General features: G+C 34.3%; 1 protein-coding gene across 4 annotated transcripts in view; it reads right to left on the bottom strand.

The window, feature by feature from the left end:
- Positions 1-4822: 4822 nt before the first annotated feature.
- Mrtf (Myocardin-related transcription factor) overlaps positions 4823-15274 on the bottom strand; it is a 96688-nt gene continuing 86236 nt past the window's right edge. For all 4 annotated transcript variants that reach the window (XM_088205069.1, XM_088205070.1, XM_088205068.1 and 1 more), the window contains 4 exons: positions 13824-13889; positions 8930-9066; positions 7995-8861; positions 4823-7922 (listed from right to left, as the gene is read on the bottom strand). In XM_088205069.1, the coding sequence (XP_088061195.1) occupies positions 5871-7922; positions 7995-8861; positions 8930-9066; positions 13824-13889 (3122 nt within the window). In that variant the 3' untranslated portion in view covers positions 4823-5870. The remainder of the gene's footprint in view (positions 7923-7994; positions 8862-8929; positions 9067-13823; positions 13890-15274) is intronic.

Below are 15274 nucleotides of genomic sequence, written 5' to 3'. Positions count from 1 at the left end.
GTAATACCCTACAAGTCCAACCTTTCCCAGACTGATGGATGGCGGGAGTCCAGCGTGTGATGGACTGGGGCAGTAAGCCAAACAGAAGCGGAGGAACACGCGACCAAATATGTCTTAGATACATCAGTGTATAGTCCAGCAATATCACAAGTACACATCACGACAGATTACAGCTGGCAATAATTCAACTCGACACTCCAACAAAGACCCTCCGACTTTCAAGGTCTGCAAAATTTCCATAAACTTACATTACTTAGAAATATCACTATTTTATTTATTGTGCCACCTAACACACGCAGTTTCTGAAGCACAACTCTGAAGACTTCTTTCTGGTCATTTTTTATAAAGTGCATCGATCGTTCAACGCCTGTAAAAGCAATTTTTGTATTAAATTTTATTTGTCACCTTATTTTGCCTATTTATACCGTCATTTATCTCTCCTCTCACACAGAAAAAATGGATTAGGAATTGACACGGCCATTTTAAGCACGCTGCAACACCATCAAAGCTCTGACTAAGGACTTCATTCGGACCCTAACGTATACTAATTAATTGAAAATTTTCTTAGTAATTATATTGTATTAAAATTAAGAATTACATATTTTATTAATTTTTCTTCTTTTATGAAAACTCAGTGATAAATTTTTTTATCAAGTAAAAATCAAATGTCAAAATAATTACTAGCCTTTCCTTAATAAACATCCACTTTGACCCTTGCCATATAAAATAATTATATTTTATTACATTCGTCGTTACTTTTATTACGTTTCCTTCGTCCGATTCATTTCATCTTTTAATTACACGTTAACCAAAACGAACTTGACCTAAAACGTAAAAGAAATAATAATAATAAACTGCTCAATTTGGTATTACCTTTATAATATTTTTTATACCTATTCAATAAGCAATATTGTTTGAATTACGCTTAGATCTTTCAAAGCGCTTTCAGCGTTTTTCAGAAATAGAAGAGAAATAAAAAAATGTACGATGAATTATGGAATCCAATACACATTTTACTAAAGTAAATTTTATTATGAAATGAATGATAAATAAACATATCACTTGTATATTAAATTATAATATATATTTAAACTTTGATATTTTTTTGTTCAGAAGAAACCGTTAATTTTGGATCAGTTTGTCCGATTTTTCACCTTTTATCCCTGATTTAATTAACAATGTGGTTATTCACAATTAAAGCGACCGAAGTTAATCGGTCTCTCGAATGGAATTGATTCGACAATACTCTATTTTGGTACACTGTGTGGTTTCAGCTTTGCGCCATTGGTCACGTCCGTGCGGTTTATGCGTTAGCACTTGTTTTCAGTAAAAGCAATAATTATAACACATAAATATTCAAATTCATAAAACAGGTTTTAATGTGTAGCGTTTCATAAGTACGTTAACAAATAATATATGCTAAAAATAAAAGACTACGGTTATTTGCATCTAACGCAGATGTTACTTAATTGCAAAGAAAACGCTGGGAGAATAAAAACTTTCTTATAGCTAATGTCTGAACTATGTATAATATATGTAAACCATATACTTCTTAATAAAATACTACTGCAGCGGCTCAATTTGTGTCTAATTGCACTCATCACCATCCATCGCCAAACAGCCATTTGAGAAAAATAAATCGAACCGAGATTCTCAAGCCAAATGGAAATATAATCACATAATCAATAAAACGCTACTAAAAATTTGAGATGTAAAATATTTTACCTGTAGTGGAGTTTATATCTTGAGAAATAGATATGCATTTATGCAAGGGGGAATTCGCTTTATATAGCAAATCCAAAAGCTGACTGTAAGATTAATTTAATCTTGGATCATATAGACGAATACCTACTATTAATCAAACGAAGAGCGGCTAATCATGTATAACCACACTGACATCTGACATCCGCCGTCCACCAACCTCAAAGTAAAATGTCTGAGCTGCAACACCTGCAAACTAAGAGCGTATTCATACGTCGACGTGTCTTTGATTAAGGGCGATTGGTTCTCGAGTGGTTGTCAATCATTGTTTTCCGCGCACTTCCTCTCTAGCAATTGCGTAATTTACCTAGGACGTGGAACTTCTGAAAAATGTACAGCGTCCTTATGCTGAACATATCAGCCAATGTGAGAAATGGTCTTTTGAATCTTTGATGCCAGTTTTGGCAAGGACACCTATAAGTCATCAGCTTCTTAATACTCCAGCATTAATCTGTACGGCTATGAGGAGCATGTCCAATCTTTTTTTTAATTTATTTTTACGTTATCCACATTTTATTCAAAACACACATACGTTTTACTCGTACTATTGTAGGAGTTGACAACCAGTTACTGTGATATTACATATATATTATTTTGTGCGAAATAGACCAAAATATTTATTTTATAGCCGGATGTGACACAGACGAAAATCCTTGAAATGCGCATTGCCACTTCAACAAGAACAAGCGAGACAATGAATATTCTTACGCGCGTGTATCGCTTTTCTCACATAGACAACGCATTCATAAAATTATTGCAGTAAGAATTTTTGACGTATCAGTTAACAACAAACTGTTTTAAGACTCGGTACTCACAATTTTTCATAGTGACTTTTTAAAAATTGAAAATGAACTACCAATCTTCTTCTACATCATTAGTAAGTATTGTTGGAGCGAAACCAAAGAAAACTGACTTCCAACTTTACCGTGATTTTATTTTTAATTTTTATTTTTTAAATGTTATTAATTGTATTTTAAAATATGTATATTTTCTATGTAAGTAAATTTATATATATATTATATGTATATAATTTATATCAATATATAACAAAAATATTTTATTAATTTTTTAAATATTTTTAATTGCCTTGTTTTAAATAATATATCATACGTGTAAAAGCTTACGATCTCTTCTAAACTCTCCAAACTATGCCGATACGCTGCAGTTTCCCGATAATAGCCGTTATTGCAGCGCAGATAGAAAGAAAAACAACACACAATCGTATTTTCGTGCGACGTATACGACTTTATTCTTGTGACTGGGCTCTAGCACACGCGAATGCATATGTGTGCAAATTGGATAATGTGACGTTCACTGCTTTAGTGTAACCTGTTATATCTTGATATTATTATTTTAATAATAAGTAATGTGTCTACATCTATATTGTAAGCGAAATGTTTCTAGCTGAATGACAATATTTAATAATCATTACCATAACTTAAAAGTATATTTGTTGATGTATCTGTATAATAAATAGATATTACCTATGCGTTGCATTCTTTCCTTTTCTTTTAGGTAACTATTTCAATTATAATGTGATCTGTCAGAGGACGTTGAGGAATCCTCTGTTCTAAGCCATTAATCTATATTTTATCTTATATATGTACCAATTCTGTTTATATAAAGAACTTTTGTCATGTAAAAAATTGTATTTAAGGAAAATGGGTATAAATTAATAATAATAAAAAAATAATAATCAACAACATACACAATGTATATTTTAATTGAAATTATAATCTTCCAACATATACTTAATAATAAGAAGGCAGGGAAAAGTAAGTATGTACACGACTTAAAATACACGTTATGATATTTATAATAATATAATATATTATATTAAAACACATTTTTTTGATTTTTTAAATACATGGTCTCGTAATATATAATATATATAAATAACAAGAAGCCCAGCTTATAATCACATACTCGCACTACTTTCTTCTCGGCCGCTATCTTCTGAACAAACAAAATGATCAAAACTCAGTTCTTTAAAAATATCATCGTAATTACACAATATTATTAAATACATAATATAATAATAACTTCACGTCTCTAGCATGTTCTAAAAGTCAATGTAAAATTATGCTAGTTCTCGATCGCTAATTTAAAGCGATTTTGGTGTTACTTGGAATTATTACGCCGATTAATAAAATTCGTATATAAATATTTCATCTTTATAATGTATATATATTGTATATTTATACTAGTAGTGATTTGATAATTGCCTCAAACGCGCATTACAAACGGTGTTTACGTAGATTTTGGCACAAAATATCCGAGGTCACAGGGTCGCTTTGAGACAATCAGATATGCGACAGATAAACTGTATATATTTTAACTATGATGTAAAAAAAATGGTATAAAATTTACGTTAAGCGATCGTCGCGACGAACGACCCTGCGTTTTTGCAATGTGAATACATATTATATATGTAACGATAATATAATCATACGCTAGTGTCGTACAAATTTACATTTAAAATATTCCCCATAGGATCGAAATGACACAGAGCGGGTATATTAAATGAATCGATGTTTCAGTCATGTATATGAATATGAATTTTGATTACGAATAAATGCAAAATAATATTTAAGTGGCAAACAAGCAATCTCGCTCAAGTTAAATGACAATAACAACGTCCCTTAGGATGTTTTTTTACACAAAGACGTTACTTCCAAGTGTTGCCTTCGTTTCGTTTCATTCTAATCAATTTTACAACGTCTATTTGTTCCCAGGCTGGTCCCACCCTTGACTGGAGTGCGAATGGCGCCATTACCAAAGGTTCATATATATATATATGTATATATAAATAAAATAAATATTATAACGTCGAATATTAGCAACTTAACAAATAAATAATGGATTAGGGTCGTCGGATGCGCAAATGAAATATTGAGATCTAAAATGTTAACAATGTCTAAATTTTTAATGTCTGAATATGAAATAACCGTTATGACCTTATACAAAATAAATGGAATACTTCAATGCCATCGAGAATAACAGCAATATTTGCATACTTTGAACAAGTATGATCGAATGGCGCCATGCAGAAATATATTCATTTTTCTTTTCTCTATTAAGATTGGAATGTCTCAATGAGCGAATGGAGCCGGATTGAATCGCATCAATGATTAAAGTTGATCCTATTCAAGCTGATGAACATTCACTCCATCCACTGGGTTGATATATTAATATTTTAATATTTTTCCTATGTCACTTGGTCGGCGGGAGGAATGCAGCAACAACAAAAACTTTTATGTAATTAATAACAAGTTAAACCGTCCATCTTAATGAAACATCTAAATGTCGGTTATACATATCATACATATATGTACCTAAAAATATGCATACGCTCTCATACACGCGCATATGCATATATATAATAAATTTATTTAAAATATAATTTAGTTCAACATCTTAAATTATATTAATTTATCACACGCACGCAAAAATGAATGGAAAACTGGCGGCAAAAAACTTAATCTAACAATGAATGACAATTTAGCTATCACTTTTTTGTGGTTGATTTAATTTGTTCACAAATCGTTGTCACCTTAAAATATCTTACTAATCTCGTCATATTAAAAGTCCATAAAATCGACTATTGGGGCTGCGAATAAATAAAATATTGATAGCACTTCTTTTAAATTATCGTCAAACCGATGTAATAAGCTTACACGATAACTATGTCGAAAGCTCGAAAATATAAAATTAATTTAGCATGACTTACACCTATGATTAGCGATCGTCGGCTTCGTACAACACTTAATATATAGAGATATTGGAAGCATTTTATTATTAGTTCACTTAACCTAATGGCAATTCGTTTAAGTACACACCAGGTGGTAATAATAAATAATGTGAAAATATAATAATCAATGAAGTGTCTGTCGCGTTCTAAATAATCTACCACTCGTCTCTATCATCACATGTTTCATATTTATAAAAAATAAGAATAAACAATTTACGCTGTTACAGTTTATTTCTCGTCGTTCTCCAGCACCATATATGTTTCACATCACTTCTTAGTTTTACACAACCACAACCTTGAACGACATATTTGATTGCAAATATTCGCTAATTGTTATTTGATTCGGCGACACCGTCGGTCAAGTGGTAGCAAAGTCATTGGCGACTTTGTCCCAGGAGAAGTGCTGAGGCGGACGCGGAGCGGGAGTCGATCTCAACGCTCGAGGAGGTCCGCCTAACATCGGATCGCATTGATGAGTGCCTTCTGCCACAAGCAGACTATCCAACCAATCGTCCATATCCATAGCTTCGCTTCCGCCATTCATATGACTCGATTGATCCGACTGTCCGAAATCCATCGGATCTAATACTTCCAGATCCAAACCGAGTTCCTTTAAATCTAAACCATCGTGATGATCTTCACAAATGAAATGGTCCAAATTAAATCCTTCGTCCATTTGGCCGTGCTCGCGATTCGAATCCATCTCGCAATTGTCCGTCTGATTCGATATGACGTCGCTCGTAAGCATATTACTATTATTATTATCCATATGTTGATTCGATAACGGATTATAATCATTAGATAGATCGTCACTTCTAAACATATGCGGCGATAAATCTTTGCCTTCTATGTGCGACAAATGATTATTATTGGACAACTCGGATAGATCAAACTCTTTTTTAATAGATCGGTGAACTGAATCGATGCTGTTCTGGTTGATCAAATCGTCCAAAACACTATTATGCTCTTCCGTCATGTTTTGACTCAACAGTTCCGAATGTAGCGTATCGTGATCGTCGAACATTTCATATTTAATATTCTGATCTAATAAATTATTATGAATGCCGTTCTCTAGTAATTCGTTGTGTAGATTATTCTGATTCAACATCTCATCTTGATTGCTGTTTTGCTTCAAAAAGTCACTGTGCATACTGTGCTGATCTAGCATTGCGTCATGTATGTGATTCTGATTGATTATTTCGGGAACTTCTTGATTGATAAGCTCGCTTTCGCTCGAATGATTCAAAAACTCATTTTGACTTTGATTCATAACGTCTGATATGTTTTGGTGCGGAAGCTGAGCTGCGGAGGCTGGTAATTCACCATTTTTAATGAGAATCTCGAGTACGTCGTCGACTGTCTGGCTTTTAACAGTTGGAATGGTAACTACAGGTGGCGGTGGTGGCGGAAGCGGCGGCGGCGGTGGAGGTTTATTTCTTGTCGCTTCCTCATATTGAGGAGGTGGATTCGACGGCAAAATTGTGATGGGTACAACTTTAACTCCGTTCAAAACCAATCCTACATTATTCTTTCCATTGAGACCGTTCAGACCGTTAAGAGTGTTAAGACCGTTAAGACCGTTCAGTCCGTTCAATCCTTCTTTCAGCGTGAACTGCATTTTGATACCCTCTCCGTTGTTTTGCGTCGTTATCAATTGCAACACTTGATCTGGAACTTGCTTGGGAGATAATACATAATGCGGCGTTTCTTTTTGATTAGTCTGTAATGATGCTGCTTGAATAATAGGCGCGGATTGAGGTTGCGGCGGTGGAAGCGACGGTCCTGGACTGTGACGACGCTGGAATTCTCGATGCTCTTGCTGTCGCTTTTCTGCCGTCGACGTTCCATTCTGACCTTGCATAGCTTGCAATTCTTGCAGCTGTAAAGCCAGTTGATGACTTTGTATTTTCGCTTGAAGGTGATGGAGCGCGAGCTTTCGACTATGCCTAGCATCGTGTTGCGGCTCTTGTCGATTACTTTGAGTGTCTCTCTGTGCTCTGATCTGTTGAAGTTGCAGTTGCGATTTGTGCAACTCTCTCTGCAACTCTTCTATTTTTCTTTGTTGCTCTCTCACAATATCTTCTCCTGTCAACGGTGCATTCGATAAAGGTTGAGGGGTAGGAGGCTGAGACTCTACGTCCATAGCCTCCGCTTGACTTTCAGGCGACGTCACAGGTGAATGTATTGAATGATTAAGACTTTCTACACTATTACTCAGCTTATCCTGCGATTCTTCGGATATATGCGAAGAACTCGATTCAGATAAGAAAGGTCTCAATCGTTCAATCAGATGTGGTTTAGGACCAGAAACCGGTAAGTTCCTTCGCTTCAATTCAGCTTTCAAATCCGACACTTTCATGTCCTCTAATCTTCCAGTAGGCGGCGGTGGAGGCGGAGGTGGAGTCGGTATCTAAAATCAAATAAATAGTATTATAAAAAGTTCATAAAATAAATAAAAATTATCTTGAAATAATATATTTACTCTATGAGGATGCGAGGATGACGACGATTCGGGAGAATCAGGCGCAGCACTGGACGCCGGAGAAACGGCTATGTGTTGATGCTTATGCGGAGCTGGTAGTATTATTTGTGGATATTTGTGTTGCCACTCTAATTGCCATTGCAAAAACAATTGCTGTTGCCTCAATAATAATTCATACGACGTCTCTCCCTGTGGAGTCATTCCGGGCGGAGGAGAATTTTTGTGTGCATTTGGCGGTCCTTTATATTCGTGAAATTTGATCTGCCTCGCTTTAGGCGCTGCTTTCGATTTCGACTTCTTCCGATTCTTATCTTTTCCGGGAGCGTCCGTTCGATGGATTTGTTGATGTGTTATGTGTAGAGGAGACGGTGACGGGCGAGGCGTTATCGGCGCAGGCGGAGACGCGGCCGAGCTCAAGGGCGATAACGTCGAAGTGGATGAGGTAATACTAACGGGACTAGGCGCCAGAGGCAAGAGTGTGGTTTGACATAAATCGGCAAGAGATATTGCAGGCGACGGTATAACTGCGTGAAACTGAACCGGCGTCGATGTTACGACCAACGTCGTCGGTGGCGTCAATGATAATTGTAAAGGTGGAGATCCTTCTTCAGCCGGCGAATCTTCGTCGACGGTTTGATAACTACTCGGATGTTCCGGTCTTCTTAGAGCGCCTTCACATGTCGCTTTGAACGAAACGAGGCCTTCTTTTACGGCTCTTTCGATCGGCTCTTCCGTGTGTAGTATATTTTTTTGTATTAATTCTAAAGGTCCAGGCCTGTGCGAGAGTTGATCATTTAATTGATCAGCTAGTCGCGCCTTTTTCAGCATACGCTGTTTTTCAGCTAGGCTCGGATCCACGTGACCCTCCTAAAATAATATAAGATAAGTTATAAAAGAACTGTAATTATTGATTATATAATATAATAGATACCGACCTGTTGTTCTAATATGTGTCTCCTCTCCAATTCTTGTCGGTCCGGCCGCTTCTGTATCTTGGCTTTGAGGAGATCACCCGTTTTCGCCCTCTCCAACTGTTTCCTTTGCTCGTGGAAAGCGGGCGGCGTCTTTAGTGCTGAAAAGAGTTTATGAATATATTTATTAATAACGTTTAAATCAAAATTTAGTTTTTAGAGTTTTAGCAACAAATTCAGAATCAAAAGGCATTGTGTTTAAAAATATAGCGCCAAGAAACTGGCGCTAAGATTTTTGGCTCTGTTTAATCGTGCTTCGTACAATGCTGGCAGAAGTTAGATAAATAACGATTTTCACGCGTTGTTCAAATGCGTGACAGGTGGCGTCGGGCACGTCAGCCATTTATCTAAACTCGTTACAACATAAAGCCGAGAGGGAAAAGAAGTAAAAAAATCTGCTTCACCGCGAAATGCACCGTCTCACACAGCAGCGCACACATTAGATTTTTCGCATCCAATTTTATATAACGACTTAATTAATAAAATGTCAAGATGTCCGAGCGCGTTTCGAATATTTGATACACGAAAGAGCTCATATTGAGATGGAAAGTTTCTAATCTAATAATAATCTTCGGAACATTCGGCTTCACGTAGCGCCAAATCGTTCGGGGACATTTCTCCGGATGTCTAGACGTTGCGAAACTCGTTGCGTTGCGCTAGGAAAATGCGATTCGGTAAACAACATTCCTAGTTCGCCCACGCTGGTCCCGCCATCGTCGCGCGACACTAGCGCCGCGACGGAGCCAGCGGGAAAATAAGCAACTAAACGTGGACGCCTTCACGGCCAACGCATCCATCTCTCGACTTCCTGGCGGATCACTAGCTGACGTAGCTCGATTTGTCTGAGGTTCTGATGATAACTACGTCAGTGTGACGCTTCAGATCTGTGCAAACACGTTTTTAATTAAGATTGGTTCTTCTGAATGTTTGATCAAAGAGCATCGATGCGATACTCTCTTGTTTTTTACAGCCATTTTTATGGGTTTAAATTAATATTCTTTTAAAAAAATAACTACAATAATGATAAGCTCGAGGAGACAGTTCACCTTTACTTTATTATATTATATTATATTACCCTCTGATATGCACTTAGCCATTCGCCATTTAATTAAAAAGAAAAGCGTGTGGTAGGTCCAGAATTTAAGTAAGATGTGCCAAAAAGACGACATTAATTTTAAATAAAAAGAAGGTTTTTCTACTAATGAAAAAGTAAATTGCATCTAATTTTACGATAATAAATCTTAGATACCACTCTTTAATTAACATTTTTTATAAATAATTTATGGCTACAAAAATAAATAAAATGAGGCAAATCACAATGGCGATTCAGCATAGGAACTGCAGAAGTACACCACCCTTAAATAAATTTAAATATTAGACAGAATAGAAAAGTACACAAAAACAGCATAGAAAGAACTAAAATTATATTGAATGAATTTATAGTTTCAAGGAACAATTTTTAATAACTTATCGACACATGTGTGCTTTTAATGGTGCCTGAATACACCTGTGTTAATAAATCCAGATATATTTCAGAAATATAGCTTCTGCAGCTCATCAAAACACATACTTTTTCACCAAAGTAGGATGAATCGATATCGCACGTCTTAGTGCGGTTTACTAAAAATAATTAACACATTTATTTTAGATTAAATTAAGACCATCGTGGCCTAACAGGTTACCCCAATGCGCCACGATGGTCGAAAACATATAGATATAGATTACTATGTTTTTTATAATTTCAACCATTTATTATTAAAAAAAAACTCATCGATCGAACAATAACGTCATTTGCCAATTAATACTTCTGGCCGCAACTTGCGTAAAAAATACATCGTGCTGATTTTAAAACGAGCACAGCAAAAAGTTTAATTACGGATACGCTTAAAAAAATTAGAGAACACTAATAAAAAGAAAAAATACATTTTTTCTTCACGAACACACATTTTTCTCATTCCGTGTGCAATCGTTTGCCACCATTCACACACAACGAGACCGACGAACCCAAAAATACCACTAAAACGGTCCCTGACGGGAATTTAAACTCTGTCAACGCGTTCAAAACATTACCGCTTTCAATAAAATAAAATCCGCGCTCAAACGGAGCCATAGTTCCAGAAATAATCACATATTTTTTAATGTTGTCGGCGAGCACAAAATGTTATCCAGCTGCGCGCTCCCGTTTGGAAGAAAAACACGGAAAATTATACAACAAAAACACGTTTCGCAAGCGGCGAAATGTATACACATATTTACGAAAAACATTCGGTAGATATAAACACGGTTGCGTGAAATGCCATTCATTCATACTGTTTTGTAATATTGCTGAATATTATTGGAAACTGTGGAAAATCAACACAAACCAATATAACATTCTCAAGTATCTAAATTTAATTTACCTCAAAATAAAATAAAATAAAATAATTCACACCTTAATAAATCTTCAGAGTTAATTTTTTTCAAAAAAAAAATTTAATCATCTAAATAAAAACATATCACCAATAAACAAAATCATATATAATGCAGAATTTTTGGTCATAAAAAAGGATGATCGGTGTTTCTTTGAGAGAGAAAATAACCAACGTCAAGTATAGGGAAGATGAATGTCATTGATATTATATTTCAAACGATAATTTAGATAGTTTATCAGACATACAAACCAGTGGTGTAGCTAAGGTTTGTGCCGTCCGATCCTTAACTTAACCCCTCCCTTCATACAATTATCTAATACAAAATCTAACCGCCATGTCAACTTTCAATTGGCCACAGCTGTACATTTAACCAACTTTAAAAGAGTCAGGTTCACCCATAATCGTTGCATCAATAATTAGGCTAGACGTCATAAAACTAATAGATTTGTGTTCCTCGAATTTACTAAAGATCAAAGCGTTGTCGATTTTCGACATAGTGCCAAAGCAATGTAAAATCATATTAATTTGCACTAAAACCGTTAGATCGCACTTTAACAAAAAATATATTAGTCGCAGAAATTTTTACCGAGAAAGTTTCAAGCACTGTTCGAGTCTAACCACTGTTACCATATTTGCGTCAGTCTGTGTATTAGACATCTGCATTTTTCAAAGGATCGAGAACTAGAATGGATATGGACATAAACCAGAACGCCACCTTATTACTGAACTCATACTAAGCATCTGAACTCATACTAAGCGGAGCTACACCGAATCGACTGAGACGACTCTTAGAAGCATGGTAAAAAAAAGCGGCTTTTTTTGATTTGATGAAACATTTGATCTGATCCAGACAAGTAGTCATCCCGAATATCCAAGAGTTCAACGTGATCTTCAGGAATACTAGCAATAGTATATGTATATAGATTTCAGAAATATTTCAAACTATTAATTATAACAAATAAACGCATATACCCAGGTACCACACAAAACTAATAATAAAACACTAGTGACAAACTTTAACGCGTTCGATGCTAGGATAACACAAAAAAATAATAGTCCTCTTAGAGATTTTTTATCGACTATCAAAAAATGTAATATTGTAGATTATTTACTTTCCATAGAATTATATGTACTTGCATGCATTTTTCTGATGCATTTTTTTTCACTAAAAATATTTTTGAATTGTTTTATTTTTAGAAAAAAATACCCATTAGAGAAGTGAAGATAAAAGAAAAACATATATACAAATTGAACTTGATATAAAAATTAAAGAGTTGTGTATATTTATAATACAGATTTTAACAGATCGTGAACTCAAAATGCCAGCTTTCAGACCATAAAATATGAACAAGACAAAATAGTTCAAGCACTCTCTTTCACAAATAATACATACATACATAAATGTAACATGTTTAAATATAAGTAATTCTCAACTACCTTTTTTCCATCGACTCTAATCGACCCAAAACAATGTCATATCGACCACTGGATTTTTTTTCTAAAAACTAATATTTAACATGTAAAAAAATAATGTATGAAATTATGTATAATTATTTTTTATAAGACAATAATAATATTATCTGTTATCCAAACGACGACGACGGGCGTTGGCTTGTCAAGAGCAAATAAACGTGATATAGAGATATTACGTGCGCAACAATTTTAGACCTCTAGTAGAAAATAATGTTTGATTATATTTTTTTGCAAAAAATACTATTTATTTGGTACGAGTTTTTAGTGCGTTTTATTTATTTTTTATAAAAATATTAATTTCTGCATTTATCATAAAAATAAACTAAACATTAATAATAAATAAGCATGACACTGCTTCTAAGAGTGTTAGCAAAAATTATGCTTTAGTCAGTATTTTAGAATTTGGAACATTTTGTTATAAATAAAATCGTAGTAAACATCATATATTAGACGTTTAGCAATCTCCGGTTTGATATCCATAATACCTATCACGAAAATCGACCGCATTATAAATAAATAATGAGGCGACCGAAAATTGCATAAGCGACTTCTGTCGCTTTTCTACGTGTCGCATATTATTAAATAAAAAATAGATATACACAAAAAATATGTTATGAGATAAAATCGTCTAATAATAATCGTGACACAGCGCCAAGTGTGGGTAGGCTACATGCAGAAAATTTATCTAAAAGGCGGGGTTCGGACAAGTCGACGCGTCCAGAAATAAAACTAGGAAAAACGACTTCTTCCACAAACCGACTGACTGAACAATGAATGCCCGAGAATTGTTATAGAGCTAATCAATCATTTTAATTATGTAAACTGCATTGTTTGGATATACAACAAAAAAATCTGTAACGAGTATACTTCTATGGATATCCTAATGAACCTCTCAACAATTGAGTGCCTCGTCACAATATATAACCATATGAACTAAATAATAGTTTAAAGAGATAAAATTAAATCATACTTACACGGCATAATTCCTTGTGCCACCAGCTGATTCAGCGGCCTCCTCAGCATTAGTTTCACCTTCAAAGCTGAAACAATTAAGAAGAAAATGAATCATTTAAGTAACCAAGCGGTTGTAAACTAATATTAGAACGTTGCGAGTCGTTAGTGCTATATATTTTTTTCGCAAATGCAAATAAAATTTGGCTTAACGTGAGCAACAATTAAACTTCACCCACGTGAGAAACATGCATGTAACATATGCATACATATTACGTAAATAAAATATAATTTAATTGCTTTAAACAATGTTAGCATAAAAAGTGACGCCAGTCTAAAATGACAGATTCGTAGTGAATTTATTGTATTTATGGTACGCGTGTTTTTTACAATGATTCGAGTGTTTTCGTTTGATTTATGAGACTTAATTATAATAAAATATTTATTTACTTAGTACGTTGTTGTGATACGTGTAGAACTTATTTTATTATGTTGGAATCATCTGAATTACATCGATAATAATACTCACTCTGATATACCGAGACGGTATAAATCTTTTTTATGTTTTTATTTTAATATCTATAAATAGCACATTATCTTGATAAACCGGTAACAAGCGGTTTATTAATAAACGGCGCAACAAACAAAATCAGATATGCATTAACAGTTCCAAATTCACTAAAGTCGTTGGACCTTACTTTAACAAAAAAAAATCGCTGAGCCGGTATTGTAGATAGATAGATCTGAGATAACGTTGCTAAATGTACACATGCGCCATAAAGTCTGATTCAGCCCCAAATCATCATCATTGGTCAAAGGATGATTGGTATGAACGTTTGAATACCCCATTTCTTGATGGTATGTAAGCCACTGCGTTCTTAATTACTTTAGGCAGAACTTCACACAAGACTTTCGAATTTTTCCTAATCGTCTGATACTACCCGTAAGCCCGAGAAAAGCAGTCGTTTTCACTTTGTTCGCCCAATTATCAAATCATTCATAAGAGTTCAACTCAATCCTCAATAAGACGACACGTTTCAAACTGATTAAAAAAAATATTACAAATATACGTAATTATAAAAATAAATGTGTGTATCATTCATGGTTCAAAAAAAACACTTTCAAGGTAAACGAAGCATTAAATTTATTTATTTACAACGTTGTAGTAACGATTCAATAAAGAGCTTTCCAAAAACAATATTATTGATATTTTTTTACGCATGGTCTTTTACGAAATTACTAGTACATTAAAAATCAAACGTAGAACCATAAAATCTTACAAATAAAAGCCAAATATATTGCATACGTTAAAAATAAGACCCTTGAAGATATTGTATCAAAATAAATCTATGTTTATGTTTTTTTTTTAATTCGTATGAATACAAAGATTTATACGGAATTTATTTTGTATGATAAGGATATGGATTTACACAAAAAACCCAAGCCATGTCATGACTTTATCATAAAATTTCGA

This window comes from Plectrocnemia conspersa, unplaced genomic scaffold (genome assembly GCF_051122295.1).
Source record: "Plectrocnemia conspersa isolate PC_06_02 unplaced genomic scaffold, ASM5112229v1 ptg000002l, whole genome shotgun sequence".
Taxonomy (NCBI): domain Eukaryota; kingdom Metazoa; phylum Arthropoda; class Insecta; order Trichoptera; family Polycentropodidae; genus Plectrocnemia; species Plectrocnemia conspersa.
Note: the sequence above shows the minus strand (reverse complement) of the source record. Positions and strands in the feature narration are given on the sequence as shown.